We start from the raw sequence: 23,093 nt of genomic DNA, 5'->3' as shown, positions 1-23,093 counted from the left end.
TATTCATGACAGAAAAAATCTTTCTCCTCTCATTCTTTTTGGCCTTATGTCCAGAGGTGTGGACTTGAGTCAGACTCAGGTCAGAAATGTGATGACTTTAGACCAGACCTGATGAAGACTCGCAACTTGACTCAGACTTTACCACCAATGACTCGTAACTTCACTTAAACCTGAGCCAGTATGTCAAGGCTCGGTTGTTAAAACAGCGTTACATTTGGTACTCAAAACTCAAAGTTTAGGACTTGACTTGAGACAAAGCATTTCTTTCTTTCTTTTTTTTAAAATAATCAATCAATAATGAGATTTCAATGTAGTTCCCTTTTGATTGATTGATAGGAATTGGCTGAAGGGCTAAATAAAAATATAGAAGAAATTACAATCCAAATTCCAAAGTATTTGTGAGGGTGAGTGATTGTAGCGACTTCAAAGAACAAAGAGTTGCTGAGAGGCTGAGGCCGGGCCTTCCACTTTGTTTGACGCGCTTAACTGAAAAAAATAACTGAGATACGGAAAATATATTTAACCTTTTATTAACGAAAAAGAATAATCAACTCATGATACCGTGCACAAACTCATAATCAAAATGATCACAGGGTTCAAAGGAAATAGCGGTCAACAAAGAATATAGTGACCCCGCTCACCCTCTCTCACTCTAGCCACACACGCACAAAGGAGGTGAGCAGGTGCCTATATTAACTTGACATCCCCGCCGCCCATATCCACTTGACCTACATATTCCCTCATCAATGGGATCATACAAACCTAAACAATAACAAACACCAATATTTAAATCAACACACCTAGAAAAATCCCCTCAGACTCATTCATGGCTCCTACAGTGATACAGATAAAAACAGAATGTAATGGTTTGCACAACCATTTTAACTTATATTCTATTAAATACAGTACAAAGACAAAATATTTAGTGCTCAAACTGATCAAGTTTATTATTTTTTGGTGAATACACACTCATTCTGAGTTTGATGCCTGCAACACATTTCAAAGGGAAAGGGAGAACAAAAGACTGAGAAAGTGTAAAACTTTAGTTTAAGAACAATGTTTCTCAACACGAAACTGTGGAGATTTCACCATCTACAATCCATAATCTCATTAAAAGATTCAGAGAATCCAGAGAAATCTCTGCACATAAGGGGCAAGGCTGAACACCAATACTGAATGTTTGTGACCTTTGACCCCTCAGGCAGCACTGCATTAAATTGCAGGGCATGGATAATTGTGAAGGCCCCATTAATGCTGAAAGGTACAAACAGGTTTTGGAGTGACATATACTGCCATCCCTGACATCTTTCTCAGAGACATCATTGCTTATTTCAGCAAGACGATGCCAAGACATAACTTCATAGAAAAAGAGTTCAGGTACTAGACTGAACTGCCTGCAGTCCAGACCTGTCTCCTACTGAAAATGTATGGTGCATTATGAAGTGCAAAATAGGGATCTTGTGCTGCTGAATACTTGCAGTCATATATCAAGCAAAATAACTTTCACTTTCAAAACTTCAACAGTTAGTGTCTTCGGTTCTTTGACTGAGAGTTAATATGATGTATCACAGTGCTTAACATGACTCTGTCCCAGTACTGGAACATGCTGCAGACATCAAATTCAAAATTAATGATAAAGGTAATTAGTTTAAACATTAATCTTGTCTTTGCACCGAATTCAGCTGAATACGTCATAAATAATTTGCAAATCATTATATTATGTTTTTATTTATGTTTTACACAATGTCCTAACTTTTTTGGAATTGGGGTTGTAGTTTACATGAGGAGTTCTGAGGGAAGGAGCTGCTCTTCAGTCTGGTGGTATGGCAGGGAATACTTCTGTATCTCCTGCCGGATGGCAGCAGGGTGAACAGGCTCTGGGGTGGGTTTTGGTTTTTTTGTATTCTCTGGGCTCTGCAGGCACATCACCTCCCCAAGTTAGCCAGCAACTTATTTGAAATTGCAGATTTTCCCTCTGACAGAGTTGATGTCTACATTTAATAAAAAATGTAATCACTAGGAGGTTGATCCATTACAAGATTTAATGACCAAGGATTTGGTCTTTTAAAATAATATATATTTTTTAGCATAATTATAATATTAATAATAATCTAAAAATATAATAATAAAATAATAATCAAAACCCCCTCAACATACAGTTTTGTTCCAGTATTTAAGATAAGTGTCTCTTGGTGTAAAAAGGCATTCTGTCAGCCTTCTAAAATATTACATTGTTGAACACTGATTTCAACTATAACCAATTGCTGTTATTTTCGTACTTAACTGTTTCTTCTTTATTGAATTTCTTCCTGAAGAAACACTTCAAAACTGAGAGAAATATACCAGTGAAAAACCAGTGTTGGAGCTCTGCTGCCTGTGGAAACACTGTTCAATCTGACAGTAAGTGTGAATGTTCACTCTATCACTTCCTCATTATTTTACAAAAGCAAAATCTCCACCAAGGAAACACAATAACTCAATAAAATGTAGTAAAACCGTGTCTCCAAATAAAATATGCTTGTGTGATTGATGATGACAAAATAATTAATAATTAATCACACCATAACTGCAGTTACTCAAGCACATATTTACCATATTTTATCCCCCTACACTGGTTTTAGTAATTTCAACATTTTATATTCAACTGGAGATGAATTAATAAAATATTTCAACATTTTTTATTCAACTGGAGATGAATTAATAAAATATTTCAACATTTTATATTCAACTGGAGATGAATTAATAAAATATGACGTGTCCAAGACAAAACGCCCCCTGACAGTACAATATCAGATTCTGACCACAGTATAGAGTCAGGTAGGACTCACTGCCTGACATGTATGGTATTAAATGTGACTGCAACACTGAGCTGATATTGTAAAACTGTACTTGCCACCATAATTACTTTTTAATCTTTGCACATGAAAGGGTTTGAATGCAACACTTATAACTTGCAGCAGACTTGAGTCCTTTAATAGATCCAATGAATTTCCCCTTTTTAGTTTTCCAGCAGGATAAACACACACACAGTAACTCTCAGGACCAACAAGTGATGCTCAGATGCTTTACTTATATGAGCAGTGTGAAACTGAAAAACACATCAACAGCGGTATCACTGACATCACATCATTACTGCATAAACATGGTAAGTGCCATTCATTTGTAAAAATGGGACATATAAATAATGCACACTGACTCCTGTGTGTCACTCCTCATGTTTTAAATGAAAGATACCAACTTCTACCCTCCAATAGGCAAATTTATGACAAGTATTCAGGCCACAGTAAGGGAGAAAACTGAGGAGGGAGATTTTTTTATTTTGCATTATGAGAATGAATCCAAAATGTTGAGAAATTTTTAACTTTATTCTCAAAATGAAAAAAAAAAAAAATTGTATTGTATCGTATCATATTGTACCTCATTGTATCATAGCCCACATAAAATGAAACTCACCTCCATAAGTCTGTTGCCCTGGTGCATGCTGGACAGCTTTCCTGTATGCCTGCTCTCAGGGTGCCACAGCATCTTCACACAACAACCACTGCAGTGTTTAAAAACCCTAGGGGCACTGACAAAATGAAAAATGTTAAGAAGAGGAGCATAAACTTCTGCTAACGATGGGCCTTGTGCAAGAACCTTTTTGTCTTCTTTTCTTAAATTCTATTTACTTTTTTGCGTATGAAGGTCTTGTATGAACTTGGCATGTCAGATTCAGCAAATGCTCGTAACCTCAGATAACTGTGTAAATGATCTGTCTGTGTGTATTTGAGTGCACATGCATGAGACTTGTAAATTAGCGTAAATAACGCCCCAAAAATACAATAAAAGGCTGCGCTTCTGGCTCTATATGTTCATTCAAGAAAATGGTGTCAAAGAGAAAGAGTCTGACATGTTGGTTTCAGACATCCATAAAGGAAAATCTGTCATTTTAACGGCATCAGTAGTGAAATTACAAGACCCGCTAAAGCAAAGAAAAACTGGGAAAACCAGCACTGTTAATGCCATGTTATCTAAGGGTCGGACTGTCACTGAAATAAAGAAGAAATGTCTTGATATGAAAATGACTTCAGAGAAAAAAAAAAAGACTCGCCACAGCAATGTGACTGATGACTGCAGCAGAAGGAGGCGGGTAAGAGGAAGTTTCCATCACAGAGATCGAGGACAGAATAAGTGAGGATGTTCACCTGGACAGAGACTTCACCTGCATGTGAAAATATATGGCCACTACACCTGGTAATAATTGATAATTATATTAATTCTAAAATTATATTATAATTTCAAATGAAGTCAAACAGGCTAATGTCGACATTATTATCAAGTATGATTTATTTTTCAAACTCAAAATGTGTTCAAACTAATGAAATATACAGTCAGTAGTGACAAACTTTGGATTGGTACCAGCAGACTGACTGCACATGACTCTACGACAGGTCTGGACCTTGTAAATTGTGTTTGTATCTGAAAGACAATTCAAAACACGAGAAAACACACAATTTAAGAACAAATCTGTTTGTATGAGTGGTTCTTGCATGAGGCCAATGAGTCTGTCAGTATACATTTGAGAATAAGCGGAGTTTCACTCCCACTTAAGAGGTGGCTGTAGGTGGCAGACCACCCAACTCTGGAAATTCAATAGTGGCTTAACACTCTTTTTAAGATACACATTTCCTGAATGGTCGACTCTATGTCAGCATTGGCCATGCAAAGTTCAGGATGACAGTAGATGGTATGTTGAGACATTTTCAACTAATGAAATGTTTATAACTTTGGTAAGAAATATGAATACACACAGCATTACTGTGTTTCATAACAATACATCACATAATTTAATTTACACTTTAGCAAAAGTATGCAATGCCTATTAAATAGTACAGTATGTAATATATGCTGTTAGGTGTGTGGGCAGAGAAGTTTAAAGGAATAAACAAAACTAAATTTAAAAGGGATTTTATATGAGAAATATAGGATGTAAGAAATCCAGAGTTCTGACTAACTGTAAAATCAAATGCAACACTTTTGTGTCAACCCTCTGTGGTTCTGTAAGGCAGTACAATTGTAGTAGTGCCATACAGTACAACCAATATACATTCCTTGGCAAAATACTGTATGTAGATATGCAGAATTGGAAGTTTCTGTTAGTAAGAATCATTTTGAATATCACCTTCCTTCACTGGACAAAAGCTTTTGGCACATGCACACTTTTCATTTTGCTCATGCTTATAACTGAACAGTCAGCACAAAGAATGTACTGGATAACTTCCCACACACTCATGCTTTAGGCCTGTGTTAAAACCAGGACTGTGAACTTGTATGACTTGTGCACACGAGACAGAGATTCTCCTGGGGACTTAGTCATTCTTTTCATTTTTGAAGGTCTCCACATTTCCCCTGCTGATGATTTTGATAAATTGGCGGTAGAAGATTACAATTCGTGTTTGGCACAGCTTGAAAGCCATGGACATGATGGCCATGCCGACAATGATGAAGAGTGAAGTAAGCATGAAATACTTGGGGTGATTGGGTACAATGTCGCCAAAACCGATGGTAGTGAGTGTGATGAAGCAGAAGTAGTAGGGGTCAAAGCCCTTGAATTCAGTTTCCCACAATGGGAGAATCAAACCGCCAAACAAAATGTAGGCAAACACGATGAAAAGAATCAGCACAAAGGGTACATCCAGCGTTTCCATTCCATCTCCTAACCCTGTGAAGTCCCATATGGTATATCCTTTGGGTGGTGGTGGCAGCTGGTCTAGCTCTGGACAGGAGAGGCTTCTGAGCAGTGGGCCTTTTCTAAGCAAGTTCTCCCTGGCGAGAATCTTCTCAAAGATCTCTTTGTTGTTTTGGAGCTGTATGGACTTGTGCCGTACATCTGCCTGACTCTGCAGGACCTGCCGGATGTCGAGGGGTTCCCGGACCACAACGTCATGGCTGAAAACAAAGGTACCGTCCTCCAGGGTTCTGTGGCTGGAGTCAGCTGCCCTCTTCCCAGCCTTCCGTGGTGACCATGTGTGGGAGCGGAGGACTTTGCAGAACGTGTGGAGGCGTACATAGGCTCTGGACATCAGCATGGCAAGAAAGTCTCCCACATCCAAGATAACCAGAAGCATCAAAGGAATGCCCACCATGGCATACAAGACACACACCACCTTACCAGGAAGGGTAACTGGATAGATCTCCCCATACCCTGCAACAACAATGGAGAAAGTGGACACTTAAGTACTGTGAAGCAGCAGCAAATGTAGAATTTAAAGACAATTGTTACTTAAATCAAATCCTTACAGGGGATAAGAACAATCATGGACACACACATTCATACTGTACTAACCACAGCAATCACATTAGAGGTTATGTTTGATGCTTAAATAGAAAACTATGGCTTTAAGTTTGTTTCTACCAAAACCAAAATAATTTTTAATTCCACAGTGTCAGTTTCTGGAAAATATTGACCACCAGCTCACAAAATCAGTTTTTTATGTGCTCAGGTGCTTATTTATTTTATTTTAAGTAAACTCTTGTGCATTTGCATGGTTGGCTTTGTTTATTTGGACTGGCAGCATGACTTCAGAAGCTTCAACACTCTTCAAGTCACAAACTGTCAAGAAAGTCATCTTATGAGTGATCTGTAGAAGTGACATGTTATTGATAGTAACATAAGCTGCAGTACCTCCTGAGTTCAACCAGAGGTGTGTTGTGGTTGTGTTCAGTGTTGGGGGTAACAAGTTACAAAGTAACGGATTACAGTAATGATATTACTTTTTTGGGTAACAAAGTAAAGTAACGCATTACACTTAAAATATGAGTAACAAAACTACTTTACTGGACTATAGGAACACGCTTTCCTGCGTTACCCAAGCCGTGTTTGCCTGTGTGTAAAGTTCTGATCTGTTCAAGTGGTGCGTCCCTGCGTGCTGCCTGTGTGTGTGCTTGCCTGGGCACGTTGCCATAGAGATCGATTTGAGTGACGTAGCTGCTCGTGCGAAGGAAGGAGAGACGGAAATGGAGATGGAGACAGAGACGGGGGGGTTTTGGCCAGTGGCGATATTCTCATTACTTTCAGTTTATTGCTTGAAAGGACAAAAATATTTGTGTGAAATGCACTCTATGTGCAGGCGACAGGTGTCTTTCAACTAGTGTCAAGTCAATGAGCAACCTGTCTAAGCATTTGTCAGCACAGCATGGCAATACCAAACTTGTGGCGAAAGATCCTGCTCGCCGGTCATTTGAAGGAGTCACTCAGCACATTTATACAATAAACACTATGTGGACAGGCTAAGTGATGATACGGCTATGATGTTTGTCCATGTATCCACACGTAAATTAAGAAATGGGAAAGTAAAGTAATAAGTAGTGAAGTTACTTTTCAAATGCAATAACTAGTAAAGCAATCTCATTACAATTTACAGAAGTAACGAGTAACTAGTAACTAATTACTTTTTTGAGTAACTACTCCAACACTGGTTGTGTTCTAGTCTGTGGTCCAAAGGGCTCACACAGCTTCCTCACTGGAAGTGATGCAAATGAGCGAGCAAGCAAACAGCTGATTCTTTGTTTTTTCTCAATTAGGATAATCTAATCTGCTCTGTGCGTCAGAGAACAGGAGCACCAACATGTCTCTTGTTTGACAAAATGTTTGCATCAGCTCTTTTGTAGTGAAGTTGGAGGACATGGAGGACAGCCAGTTACCATGATTTAATCGGAAAAAAAGCAGCCTGAAACAAATTAATGTGGTGCACGCTGCAAGCTGCTCTGTGATTTCTCCTCTACCTGAGGGCCTCATGTGCCCACACAGATTCCCCATGTCAAGTGTAGTATTTGGAATCAGCCTCTCACCCTCAATCAGAGCCAGCTCACTCCATCTGGCCAGTATTTATGCAGAGGTATAGGTAGCTAACTAACTAACTATCTGCTAACTAGGAAGTTAACTATTTCTTGCTAACTAAAATAAAAAGGTACAAATCTTAGTTTGATGTTTAGACTAAGGACAGGTGATTTGGTGTTTGCCTAGCAACAATAAAAAGGGAAAAACAGCCTCGACAGAAAAGGCAGTGCTGTGTATGAGGCTAAGTGATCATAGTGATGGCACAGCCTGATACCAAGTGCAAGGCTTTATAATACAACACTTCTGCAGTGGGCTTCTATAGAAACCCAGCTTTTGGCACATTTAAGTACATTTAAGTACTGATAACTGTCAATAAGAATACTTTAACAAAATACAAGCATGCTAAAAGGCAGTCCATGCAGTGTAGGTCCTAAACTACTGCTTTTTCAAACTATGCACAGTCACACAATAATACAATAATACAATGGCAGACACCAGTGGTTCCCAACTGACAGGACAACAAAGAAGACAATGTGCCTCTAACCTCTAACAACCTCTAATAAGCTTTTTGTGGTGAAGTAAAAAGCATTTTCCTCTGAGAGTGCCCTCTCTTCACTGAATTGTGGGCTTCCTGTTGCTGCTGAGCAATTAGCCATTAGGAGCTTCCTTTAACCACTTATCTGTTTGTATCTGAAAGTAACAGATTCACTAATGGATCTTCATGAGGTACTTAAACATCATTAAAGAAAAAGAACAGGCTTCAGATTGTAGAAGTAGAAGTAAATAGTTTAATTAACAAATTACATTAAATATAAGGAAAAATAATCAGTGAAAAGTAAAAAAGACAATAGAAATGTTACTGCTGGGCATTAGAGCTGACATCTCCTGGTTGGCTGGTCGATTGATTGATCGATATACTCTTGTCCAACCAAACTCTCAATGGGCAGACAGTCGTTCTGCCCCTTCTGCCCCTTTCATTATTGACAGGGGCAGAAGGGGCACATGCAGACCTGAAGTATTTTATTTTTGAGTGACAGGTTATTGTTATTAATTGAAAATTTACACAGCTCCAAGCTAATTAACACCATGTCAAAAGACATCAGCACCCACCCTCAGACAACAGAGGAGCTGAGTGGATAAAGTTTAATTTGATAAAGTGTGTGCATTGTAACATTAATGTTACACTGCCAGAGCGATTTCTCAGTGAGGGCTGCTGACCGTTCAAATGCAATGATGAATCTATAATAGCTGTTGGTGACATAGTAGACTTTTGTTACAGTGTGTGAATGTTGTTATCATTTACAATTTTTTTAAATTTTTCTTGGCCAGTTGTGTTATGGTTTGGAAATTTTGTTGGTCACTTCCTGTTTTATTTTGTAGTCTTGGTACTCCCTCATGTGTCTAGTCTTTACTTCCCATCTTTGTTCTTTTAACTCTTTTGATTGTCATGTGTTTCACCTGTTTGCCCTCCCGTGTCTCATTAGTTCTGTCTATTTAGTCCCTGTGTTTCTCTGTGTCTTTGTGAGTTTAGATGGGCATAAAGAAATGGATAAACTGTAGGAGTTCATAGTACAAATAAAGAAATGTGACAAGAATGAATAGCTTAATGTCATATTTAGTCAAAAGACTTCCATTAGAGCAGATCAGAAATATCTTCATGTAGGGTATTTAAAGGGGACCTATTATACTCATTTTCGGGCCTTTGTATTTGATTTTGGGACTCCTATAGAGCAGCTACACACGATCGCCCGCACAGAAAGCTTTGTAGATCTTTGGGACGCTGTGCCTCTCGCTGCATCTCTTCCTTGTATTTTCTGCATCCCACGAAAATGGTCTGTGTAATTTACTCCACCCCCCGGCCCTGCTCCATGTACGCCTCCCGCTGAGCCCACTGCGCTGTGATTGGTCACACTCCTGAGGACTTCCGAAGGGCTGACAAGTGCTGCTGAGCTCGGCTACCGGCTAATCCAGTTTCGTACTGGCCCATGTTGACAAAACAGTCCCCTGTGACGTACCGTAGACAGACAAACACGGAGGTATTTTTCCTTTGCTGGCCGGGAAAAAGAAACTCTATCCACTTCTGCCTGGTGCTCGCCTCTTTAGGAAAGCTAAACAAAGTTAACTTTCCCTCACACCCGAACAATCATTTTCTGGGAGCCATTGCTCAACGTACTAACACTGAAATCATTGTAGACAGCAGGGGGCTGTGCTACAAAGGAAGCTCAACACAGCCAGGCTTTCTCTGCATGATCTGGATCAACAAAGCCTGAAACTGCAATCAGAGAAAGGGAGAAAGGGGCAAAGAAGAATGCGGTCAGAAAATTTCTGATGGACTAAATGCGGTCTTAATGCTGCCGTTTATTCTAACATGAAAACTGCACATTAAACAATAAAACTCCATACAGCAGATTTAAACATGATGAAGTCTGTCTGACACTGTCCTATGATGACATTGATGACGTAAAATGAGTGTAACTGATTTAAGATTGTCTGTGATAAATGAAGATGAATTTTCTAATCAGTGATCTGAGCTGCAATATCACCAAGACAAAACAGATAACAGTAAAAAGTATTCAAAGTGTCTGTAGTTGCTTCATCATTATTTTATTGTGTGGATTGTATACGATGTCAATTTAAAGTGTTAATATGATCTGGAGCAAATGGGGAAAATGACTCTGCATCACCAAATGGAGGTTACCATGACAGCGCGATGCAGACAGTTTGTGCTGCTGTTACATTTTTTACATAATATGGATTCATTCGGTGATATTACGAACATACAGCTCAGTAATTTTTCAATGTTAATGTCCTCCCTCAGTTTAAAAGCTCAGGACAATAATTAGTTAAAGAACAGCGCGTTTTACAGATGATTTAATTTGAAACTCTGAACATGACCTGCTCGCGACCAGGTTATGAGTTTAGTATAAGTTACCATGGTTACCAGGTTAAAAGAGAGCCACCTTCGTGACCCTGAAAATCCTGGCTTTAGACTCAGCATAGCTCGCTAACACATTAATCTCACTTCATAGTTCACCCTGCAGAGCAGCGCACAGCGATATAACTTCCGAAGCAGAGTGGTGGAGCGGGCAGGCCTAGAACACATGCCGGGGTATGACCATATAAGACGTCAATGTTACTACACCGTTAAAGACAGTAACACACAGCGTGCAGAGCCATCCAAAACAGCTTGCAGGGCTCACTTCCAAATGCATGAACCTCAATATTTGACACTTTGGAATCATTTAATGTAGTATCCAACATTGTGAAAACATTTATAGGTCAGAAAAGAGCAAAAGCATAATAGTTCCCCTTTAAACAAGTCAAATCCACAAGAACAAGCCTGTGATTAATCTGAGTCACTGATGTGGAGGAAAATACTTCTGAGGACATTCAAGATGCTTCTCTGATGGATCATCTATTTCCCCTTGTCTACACAAGCACACTTTATGCAGATTCTCAGATCAGCGTCCAGATGGCTAGGCTGACTACACTGTGCAGAAAGTGCATAAACCAATTGCAGTTCGACTGCAGGATGTTTCTGCTGATAAACCAGGGATGTGGTGGAGCATGAATCCCTCCACAGAGAACTCAGTGGACTTAGGTGCACCTTCCTTTGACCATAAGACCTCTGTGTCAAGTAAAAAGTCTGCAAAGACTCACAGAGGACATTAATGGAAAGTTTAGGGACAACTGGTCCATTTACAATATACCCACCGATCGACCCAACCCTTTAAAGAGCCAGTATCCCACAGCCCAGGGTGCGGTCTCAGGTTTTCATAAAGGGCTCATAGAGGAAACAAAGGACAAAGGAACTGACTTTGTAATTCAGAAATGAAAAGTACAATTTTTGATGTGTGTAATTAAACACATAGAGAAATTAGGAAGCTTTATTTCTGATGCTGATCCAGGATCCACAGATATTAAACCAACAGATACGGGTTACACATATCCGCCATTCTCACAATATAAAGGTGAGACGTCTGATCTTACTAACTTACTAGCTAATGTAAATACGCATTTGCATAGCAGATCAATCAATATCAGGTCATATTAAGACAAAGTGTAAACTGGAATGGTAAACCCTGCCTGACCCAGAGAGGGTATGTGTGCTGTGTGCAAGTGACATTCAGAACAAGTTAGCATGGCTTAAATATATGTATCAGTTCTTACTCAGTGGGTGATGCATGTTTGCAGGAATATCCCGTTTATATATACAAGGTGCATCTTTCAGCAAATGAAGAGGCTTCTAAACACTGTGAAACTAGTCAAGAGGTAAACTTAACTAAATTTACCCCTAATGTAAAAAAGACAAGGATTAAAAAAGGACAGGTTTTGGGTGGAAGGAGTTAAGTTTCACACTGTTGACATCATATACCACCGCCCATTTGACAAAAGACTATAACACAAGAAGAAAACCAAATATCTCTTTTTGCCTTGTTGCTTGTCTCCCTGTGACATGGACCTGAACCTCCTCTCCCTTCCTTTGCACAGAACTCAACAGGTCATGCCCCAAAACTCTAAGTCACCAAATGCTGAATGCCAGCATCCAACCAACTCTCAAACAAAAAACCCACAAGAAATCTGCTCCAGTCCAGCTGATCAATACCATGGAAAGTGATACAGAAGTCATAACTGTGACAAACTCTGGCAACCAATTGCAAATTGGTTGCAGTCTCTGGGCTTAGCCCCAAATCTCCTCAACTTCTAGATCTGCCCTGCAACTCATAAACTGACATTTACTATTTTTTTTTAAAAAAAATTCTGCATTAATTTGAACTCTGATTAATGTGAAATGGACATACAAATCAGTCATTCTGGTCTAGAACAGAAATTTCAGAGGAGGATACTGCAGCTCTAGCGTTCATGTTAAGGGCGGCAAGTATTTCAACTTGAGTTCACTTTATAATTTGTTACAGGAAATATATCACAAATTTGTCCTTCAAATATTATAGTTAAACCATTCAGTGCTGACAAATGTCTTCTTGCAACTGTTATACTATATTTTATATCACCAGATTTGCTATTACTCATGCATTCATGTAAAAACAGCTTTTTGCTGTTGTAGTTTGTTGAGATGGAGCTATTCTTTTGTATAATATGACCACTAAAGGTTATTTCACTATTGATTAATTTGCTGATTATTGTCTCTATCATTTGGTTGATTGGTTGGTATAATTCTGAAAAAAGTGAGAAATGGTATCACTATTACCCAGATGCCCTAAGTGACAACGCACACACTGTCTGCCTGTCAGTCCTCAGATATTCAAACCATCCAACAGCTGCCATCTGATTATGAGTCACACTAGCCACACAAAGAAATAAAAGCAGGCAGCCATAATCTTTTTTTAGGAGATCAGCTTGTTAGTTTGCAATTCACTCAGTAATACCAGGGTGTGACGGTGGGGATTCCCTCCTCTCTGGTCCATATATCCTTGCCTCTGCTGAGCTGTTTTTTTTTTAACCCCTGATGGGGCAACATTCAGTTTGAGGGGTTTCGGTTTCTTTGAATCTTTCGTCTGAATCTCTCCCGGCTCCTTCTCTGTTCTGCTCAGTGCTCACAGTCTACAAATTGTGTTCATTTCATAGTTGGAATGCTTACAATTGACTAATCATTTATATTTTTTTCATTTGTTTTTCTCATTTTCAATTTTTTGTGCCTTATTTTGTCATTTTTTCTCGTTCTAAGTTTAAGTTTCCTTTTCAACACATGGCTCTGCCAGACAAACTGTTATTTACTGTCATTTCTAGACTATTGATTAAATATCCATGAATATATTTTTAATTGTTTAAATTCTCAGTGGTGATTAATCAGTTAATTATTAATCATTAACATCCTTACTCAAAACCTGTGCTGCTGCACTGTTTAGTTTTTCGTCCATACCACCTGGTTTTCATTGGCCTGTTTGTGAGCTGATCACCTGATTGGCTACTAAAATGCAGATGAAAGGATATGAATTCAAATTGTACTCACTACTCGATTCATTTTAAAATTAACTAAATAGATTGCATGCATATTGCATGCATACTCAAGTAACTTCAGTATTTGTAATTAGTTATTACTTCCACCCCTGCCAATAGTCCTATTAAAATTACAATAAATAAAGAAATCAAAACAAAATCAAAACATAATTTTAGCGTCCAAACAATAACAAAATCAGAAATGGTTTTTATTGTCATGTGAGCACAAGCACTGACAGTCAGAGATGACACAGCGTCCCAGTATCAACAACCCAGTGTGAAACAGGACTCTGTGCCATGAACCCTACTCTGTGAAGAGCCTGCTGTTCATCTCAGTAAATGGACCACTGGTTCCTTGGGTGCAGAGGAATGCTGCTTCACCCATTTTTCCTCTCTAAATGAGGAAACTGACTGCTTACTGTTCACATAATCTGTTCTTCCTTCACTGAGAGGTATCTGTCAGCAGACAGACAAGTAGTGGATACATAATATTTACACGTTCAACATGATGAAACTCTTCATAAAGTCAGTCGACCATTCATGTCATGTGACCATAGGAACAGGCTGAATGGCCTGAAACAAGCCACAATATAAGCGTGTGTGCATACATACGCACATCCCTGTAATTAGAAGAAGGCATGCTCTATTAAATTATATTTGTCGCCCTCTTGTACATCGTTCATATATACACACACCTGAAATTCACAGTCATGCACAAAAAGGAGCTACAGACATGCATCGGAGAGATGTCAGAACAAGGAGTCTGCACACATACATACAGTCAGGCGCCGTGAGGAGCGACTGGCTCAATGACTTGCTCAAGGGAACCTCGGCAGTTCTCAGGAGGTGACCTGGCACCTCTCCAGCTATCAGTCCACTCTCTGTACTTGGTCTGTGCAGGACTTGAAGCAGCAACCCTTTGGTTCCAAAGCCAAGTCCTAACAGACTGAGTTATGGCCGCTCCAAAATTAAACAAATAGTACTACAGTAGGTCTGGGCGGTATACCAGTTTGTACTGAAAACCGGTCTTTATTTTCGTTATGATATGAATTTTTCACATACCACCATACCGGTGAATAGCCCAAACAACGTCTGGAATGTGCACAGCGGGAAAGTGTTTTAGCCGGCACCCATTTCACTGCTGCACACAAACACCACAGACGTGCTTGAGCGTGTGTACTAGGGATGTTCCTAGCAACTAATTTCTCTGTTGATTAGATGCAAAATTTAATTTACACTAGTCTAATACTAAGAAAACACTCAGAAAGCAGTTAAAATTTAGCACAATAATGTTAGTGTTTATAATGTTAAACACTGTCCGAAAAAATAGTGTGTGTCATTTGAAGCCATTAGTCACAGTCTACAATCGCCAAATCGTACTTTAAATGCCGCTGAAATGTGCACTACTTTGTGCTGTGCAATACAAGCCTCATTAATGTACAAAACATGACAACAAGTCACTAAACGCTTCACCTTTTCAGATCGAAGAAGGTCACAGTGTCTGCAGGTAAAGGACACAGAGCTAACATTAGCTGCCAGCCTGACACACAGTGTGGCTAACGTTAGCAGCTAGTAGTAGCAGCAGCAGCAGCTCCGCCTGCAGGTTTATGTCTGTGTCTGTGCTTAATGTGGTCACGTTTCTCCAGTCGAGTGAATATATATCAGCTTATTCTGTCACAGTCTACATTCATCTGTCCAACTTTGCTGATGTAAACATCCGGGGTTGCCATGGGGATCGGTTCATATGTGCTGGGTGAGAAGGGGCTGCTGTCTGACAGTATCGCAGCCCCAACTAGTAGCGGGCAGCTGCATAAAATCTTAGAGGCAACAGATAACTGACATCATGCATGAATGAAAGATTGATAAATATTTTAAACTACTAGTATTTCTGGTGCCGACTAGCCTGGGATTTAAAGCCAATCAGCTGCAGTAATTCTTTTCTCAAATGCCTTGAAACGATATGATTTTTATAAAAAGATGTGATATGAAAATTTTGTCATACTGCCCAGCCCTATTTAGCCAAAGTTATTTCACCATTTCACAGCACAAATGTCCACTTGGTCAGTTGCAGAGCTTACAGTAATCATCAGATAGCATTAAATATTAGACAAATGTTTAATTCATGCCTGCTAAATTAGCATTTAATCTTTTCTTCTCTTGTGTGTTATCACATCACCTATTGTCTGCATGAGGAAAGAACAAGGCATTAGAGTGAAAATACTGCTACTTCATGAACATTTTTTTAATAGATTATAATATTCCTGCAAATGTTGTGGTAAAGTTCCAGTTACTAAATTGTTTTAAGTTCCTAATTATTCTAGAAATGTTACTACAAACAGCTGTAAGGAATATCTTGAGGTTTCATAGGCTAGGCCCACTCTGTGATTTATTTTCATGAATAAAAATGTTTCATAAACTTCCCACTCACTGATTTTTCACAAATAATTACATGTCTGTACTTTACCCAGTAAACAATATATTCTAGGTCCAAAAAGTATCTCAGTAACAACTGGCAGCATTGTCAGTTAATCTTGTGTGGATTCTTACAGACAATTCCTAATAACTTTGGTGACCTCCTGACCTGTCATCTAGTGCCACAGCTGAAATGTTTCCCTTGTGATGAGGGGAAGTTTCCTCATCACAGCAAGCCACTGAAAAGCCGGTATGGTGGACTTACTATGTTAATAATGCAACAGCCACCTGGCTAGTGGTCAGAGCTACAAACCAGCACAAAAATGACAATTACCAATATAAACCACCATGTTCTGAGCAGACACAGTACAATCACAAAAAAAAAAAATAACATTTGAATTTTGGAACATAAAACAGTCTAACACTAGGCATGATGGAAATTGGTCTGTTACAAGGCTACAGTATTTTAACTACATAGCCAGCTTTCAGCAAACTTGATGCAAAAGAGGTGCCTAGGCTATTTAATTGTTCTAAATCAAGGGATGTAACCAGAAATTCAAGGTATAATAATACCATAATAACAAGTCCACTATATATTTACTGTGATATTGAAAGAATAAAGAAAAGTGCTTCTTTTATTCTTAAATAAAAAATAAATAAATAAAAGTAGCAGCCATGACTCAAGAATGTGCAAAAATTTGCCATGAATTGTCTCTAGCAATGAACGTTTGCATTACGTACAGTTGCAGCATTTAGTAGCAGTCCTTTCATAAAATAAAACAAAAATAATTAAATCAAATAATTAACCATGTGATTTCATGAAGACATCCTCACAGTCCAGTACAGTATTGAGACATTTTTTCATTGCGATCATTACTTGTTTCCATGTTGTGATAGCTAGTTGTATTTCTTTGGTTCTTTTGGTGAAAGTCAAAAATAGTGTTATTACTTTATATAGGCAGAAATATTGTAAAGAAGTGTGTAATGTATTTCACTTTGAGAGTTACGTATCTAACACTGGCAAAGAGCAGTATTATTTTGAGCAAAACTAGAACCTTGACATGTATACAAATGGCTTTCTGTCTGTTACACATAGTCACTTTGACTGCCTGGCAATGTCAATGAAACGAGCTGAGCGCAGTCATTAACAGCAAAGAGCACCAAACCACACAAATATTTATGAGTTTTGTGAGTAGCATAAAGGAGACAACAACTAAGCATCTCATTATAGAACCATGCGTTGTACAATAATAAAAGAATCTTGTAACCTTGTAAGTAATACAGACCACAAAAGAAAAAAACTTGTAACATACAAGAATGACATACACAGGCTTGTTTCTAAAGTGATGTCTCAGTGCAGTTTGGTCATCTGACCTCAGGGTGTTTCACACAGTGAGTTATCAACAGCTCTCTGACTACACTTTGAATCCTCTTTTGAGATACACAACCTCCCAGCCACCAGGTACATTTATCTGTACCACAGTCAGCGAGATTAAGAGCAGTTACTTTGCATGATGACTCACACAATGTTTCCATTACTTCCATAAAGTATGGGGACTTCCAGGAGACAGATTACAAAAAGAATAGTTGAAATCAAGGTTTTTGGTTTTTTTTGAAAAGGTTTGAAATTTCACGTTACTCTCAACATTTTGACTTTATTCTCAGAAAACTGAAACTGCCATTTCTGATTTAGTTTGACTTTATTCTCAACCTTTTAGTTTTTTTCTCGACATCTGAATTTTATTCTTGAAGGAATAGTTAATCCAAAACTGAAAATTCAGTCATTATTTCCTCACCCTCATGCTGATTGAAAGTTGGGTTTATTTTGTTAGTCCACAAAACAATGCTGGAGTTTCACAGAAAAACAGTGTCGTAGAATCTCCCAAACAATGGAAGTGAATGGTGACCAGTTTTCAAATATAAAAAACAACTGGAAAAAATAGAAAATGCCTCCATACTTCTCATCTGGCATAATCCAAGTCTAAAGTCCTGACATGCTGTTTGCACACTGTCACACCACACACACTCAGTTCAGACAGTGTGCATGTGAACGCAGTGTAAATAATACTTTTTTTTTTTTGTCAAATTGGCATGTCAGGACTTTTGGAGAATTGGATTACACCAGACGAGTGGAGGTTTTTTCAGTTTTTTATTCTGTTATTTTTTTTCTGTTTCCGTTGTTTGGGAGATTCTGCATTCCTCTTCTCATTTTTCTCTTATGCATGGCCCGGTAGTAGTATTATCCATAATTTTTAAGAGTGTAAAGAACTTAGCCAACAATCAATCTCCACTATGAATATTTATTCATAAATTTTGCTAAAGCATCAGGAAACAGAGCCATGGAGTGAGAGAATGATGAATTTTACCAGTAAGTACTGAGGACTGTGTTACTGTTAGGCTGGTTTTCGTAGGTTACGATGCACACTTCAGGCTATTTAACATGTTGGCAGTGTCCTATCAGTGGACTCCTTCTTATTTGCAAGCCACATATTAGCTAACTGACCATGTGACAACAGGTTGAGCTGTAAAACAGATCAGTTGCCAGGAGATCTACTGATATTTGAGTAGAGAGACTCCAAAACAGACAGAGGGACATTTTCTTGAAATAACATTTGACAGCCTGTTTTCACTCCCAATGCATCAAACACAGCAGTTTGGTCAGTGCCCCCATGCTTCAGACTATGATGCTGTAAGTACCCCTGTGGCATCATCTCTGAAAGCATTATGCTTTAATGTGATGTCAAAGTCAGATAACAGTAAAAAGCCCATGTTTGAAGCAGGTGGGTGGTTGGATAGGTCATACTGGCACAAGACTTTCACTCAGGACACTGGGGCTTGTGTCCTGTGAGAAACCAATAGTCAACATCAGAGTTGTCACAACATGCCATAATTTTAAATTTTGACACAATACCAATAACAAAATGATTCTCAATACCTCTTTTGGTAACACGTCAAAAAGAAAAAAGTCTCCAACAACATAAAAGAGAATAATTGTTTGAAATGCCAGTACTGTATTGTTTTTTTAACGCTTTGAAAAAATATCGTGTTATTTGTGTTTTTTTTTTTTTGTTTTTTTTTTTGACAACCTTAGTCAACGTTGACTTCTTTTTAAGACATTATTTAAGTTATGTAACTATGACTTTTTACATTACGTTAACACCATTAGTTACTTATATACATAACTCACATACATGATGTATGCATTATGTATGTGAAATTTTGCAAGAAACAGCCTTATTTTAGCCCATACTAAAACTAACAAGTAGTTTTGTTGCCTGAACTCACCAAACTAGTCTTTGTGCCTTTATTTTATAAGACTACCCAGACATTGTGTATTTATTATGGCTAATTTGACCACGAAGCCCTGCACATGCAAAACTGATGCCAGAGGGGTACCTACAGTGTCATAGTTTAAAGTGCAGGGCCACTAATCAAGCTGCCATACAGGTAGGAACATGTTTTTTATGCACAATATACAAAAATACCAAAATAATTGACCAAATTAAATACTGGAATATTCTATATCCTGCATTAATTGATTTGTTTTCCCCTTGAGAGCAGTGCAACAGGCTGTAAACACAACACTGACATATGATCAAAATATAAAGTTGATATGGCAAACTTTTTAGCCAACAACTGACTATTTTACGCATTAAGTTGTCATGGAGCAACAATAGCATTCATTTACAGTCATGTTTATATCTGCTTGATGAATGTAAGTCTAACATTCAGTCTTCTGCTTTTGGTCTCTACCAAGTCCTGTGAATGATATAAATGCTTCACTATGTCCACCAGCTTGTGAACAGTGAAAACAGCTGCCTCTGCTGTTGGAAACAAATTTGTGAGCCGTAAAACCAAAACAGTTAGCTGAAAAACTGAAAAGCTCTGCAGAGCTGAGGGTGTTCCAGAGTTAAGTGACATTTCTGTGTGTGTTCTTCAGTATGAACAACACCTTTCATATTTCACTTGGTCACTTGAGTCAGTGTTAATATAATAATTATAGCAGCTTTAAAGAAACATTTGTCATTAGTATAAACTCTCTGAACAGTAGTCTAAAAGCTTTCAGAGATCTCAAGTTGTTCACAAAATGTTGAGAGCACTGTGTGTTGACATAATGATGTTGATGTCCAAACACTTGTCACAGGCCTAGGGTCAGGATTGGAATTAATATGTGCACAATACACACACACACACACACACACACACACACACACACACACATATATATATGTATACATACAAACTTTGTTCTCTAATGCATCAGTTGAGTAACTGGGTGGGCTGAATGGACACCATCTTTGCACTATCTAGTTCCTTATATCTATGCAATAAACTTAAATGAACTATTCATTTCACTTTTGGTGTAAATACAACATCAGGAATACTAGGCAAATACCTGTCACACCTGTGAGATGGATTATCTTGGCAAAGGAGAAGTGCTCACACACAGATTTTGACACATTTGTGAACAGACTTTTAGAAATAAAAACTTTAAATGTGCCTGTAAAAGTCTGAGATCTTTGACTCCAGTAAGTCATCAGCTGGCTCCGATCATCCTGTTGACTCACCAACTGTAGTGAAGACTGTGCAGCAGAAGAACATGGAGCCAAAAAATGTCCACCTGTCAGGTCTCTGCAGCCATATGGACTTGAACCCGCGTTGTATCTCAGTCTCCACGTCGTTCACTATGTCCTCATGTGTATAGGAGACGTTATCTGAAAATACGGAGAAATGTTGAGTGTAGAGCAAATCAATCAGAGCTCGGAGTAATGAGTCATGAATCATTCATATGTGATAGGGAAATGCACATGACTTGGTCCAAGTGAATTTAGCATCATTAGAATGTAAAGAAAAATAAATCAGAGAATAAAACAGTTGTCACAGTGCATAAATATCGGCTGGTTCCACAGTGGTATCTGATTGTACTACCTATCTGTGGCCACTTACTGGTTAAGTTCTGGACGGTGCTGACAATCTGACCCAGGAACTTTTGGTAATCTGGCTCTATCTGGGTCTTGTTGTCGGACGCGCTCAGTCCTTCAATGTGCTGGAACAGGAGCGCACCCAGCGCTGCGTACGCCACCAGAGACAGACACAGCAGCAGGTGAGGAAAGAGCCTCCAGAGACGCGCAGCGCACTTTCTGGACTCGGCCTTAGCGCTGATCCCTCTCTTCAGAGCCACCGACATGTTTCCTCTGCTTGTCCTGTTTCCTCCGCGGCAGCTCCGTGTGTCCGCTCTGTCCCTGTGGAGAGTCACTGTGATCCGTCAGCTCGGCTTTATGCTCCAGCAGTGCTGTGTGTGGAGGCTGCTGAGGCAGTAAACACACCACATCATCCACACACACATCACACACTCTGAGCTCAGGCCTCCGGGGAGAGCTCTTATTGACTCTGTAGTCTATTACTCCCTCTCTGATTCCCCGGGGTCCCTCTGATAGCCTTCACAAACATTTACACCACAAAGGAAGACAATCATCAGCTTAATGACTCAGGTTTCATCCCAGCATCCACAGAGAGGAGTTTTATTAATACTGGACTGAAATAAAACTGGCCAGGAGAACCTATAGGTCTACACAGTGACAATAACTCTTTACTGATACAGTCCATCTGGAAATATGATCACTTCCACATAATTATATATTTTCACTTTCCTATGCAAACTCCTCATGGGCAGAGGTGGACAAAGTGCACACATCCTGTCCTCAAGCAGCCTGTTTAGTCTGTCTGTTTCATCTCACATCTTTTTGTCTCATTAGATATTTTTCTAGTCTTCTTACGTTTTTTAGGTTACGTCTTTTTTGTCCAGTTGTGTCATTTTTATCTTGTGACATCTTTTTCATATTATTACATTTTAGCAGATTCTTTTTTTTCTTTGTTTTCCTGTTTTGGTTTTGGTTTTTTGGCTTGTTAGATTTTATGTCGTTTTTATGTCTTGAGAAATCTTTTTTTGTGTCTTGTTTGTCTTTTATGCAGTTTTTGTTTTTAACATCTTTTTTGTATTGTCACAGGTTTTTTTTGTCATATCACATTTTGATGTCATATTTGTTGTCTTATTGCGTCTTTTTTCGTCTTGCTACGTCTTTTTTGTCTTGTTACATTTTGATGATTTTTATGTTGTTTTTACATCTTGATACATCTTTTCTCCACATCTCTTTGTGGTCTTGTTACATCTTTTACATCACTTTTATCTTGTTTTTTCATCTGTTTTTGTATAGTTACATTTTGGCAGATTATCCATTTTTTATGTTGTTTATTTATCTTGATATATCATTCAAATGTTTTTGTCCTGTTATGTCTTTGTCTTCATCATTGTGGTCTTTTACGTCCTTTGTCTTGTTGTCTTTTTGCTGAAGTCAGTCTTAATGTTGGAACGCAACACACAGTGACAAAATAGAAATAACCAATCCACTCAAATACATTAAAAGTATAAAATGTAGGAATTTTAAAGTCAAAAGTAAATACTCAGGTAAAGTACAGATATCTGAAAATTCGAGTATAGTAATAAAATATTTATACTTTATTTTCCACCTCTGCTTATGGGAATACTAAACACCCTAATCTTTAACAATGTATTTTATGAGCTGATCATATTTGAATCTGAAAATAGGGCTTCAACTTATTTTCATTATTGATAAATTTGTCAATCATTTTCAGCTGATAGATTAGTTAATTATAAGAAGAAGAATCTGGCAATACACTATGTATCATGATAAAGGAGTTGCAATTCAATATATTGTGATATATTGCATTGCGTCACTGCAAGCAAAGTGGCATATTGTGATTGTTTAAATATCTAATTTCAGATGTGGGAAGTAAATAAGTACCAATATTCCATTATTGTTGTTAAGCAGAGGTTCCAGGTACCTGTACTTCACTTGAGTACTTATTTTTCTGACAACTTTTT

The 23,093-nt window shown here is 38.4% G+C and overlaps 1 protein-coding gene across 1 annotated transcript; it reads right to left on the bottom strand.

Moving 5' to 3' along the window:
* Positions 1–4,491: 4,491 nt before the first annotated feature.
* kcnk18 (potassium channel, subfamily K, member 18) lies at positions 4,492–21,531 on the bottom strand. Its single transcript, XM_084736501.1, has 3 exons — positions 21,137–21,531; positions 20,758–20,904; positions 4,492–6,184 (listed from the first exon to the last, which is right to left on the bottom strand). The coding sequence occupies exons 1-3, from the start codon at positions 21,375–21,377 to the stop codon at positions 5,349–5,351; spliced, it is 1,224 nt and encodes a 407-aa protein (XP_084592627.1). The 5' UTR covers positions 21,378–21,531; the 3' UTR covers positions 4,492–5,348.
* Between the last annotated feature and the right edge of the window lie 1,562 nt (positions 21,532–23,093).

The sequence above is a fragment of the Lutjanus erythropterus genome, chromosome 14 (genome assembly GCF_056507025.1).
Source record: "Lutjanus erythropterus isolate fLutEry1 chromosome 14, fLutEry1.hap2, whole genome shotgun sequence".
NCBI lineage: Eukaryota > Metazoa > Chordata > Actinopteri > Lutjaniformes > Lutjanidae > Lutjanus > Lutjanus erythropterus.
The sequence above is the reverse complement of the archived record's forward strand: the minus strand, read 5'-3'. Positions and strand labels throughout refer to the sequence as shown.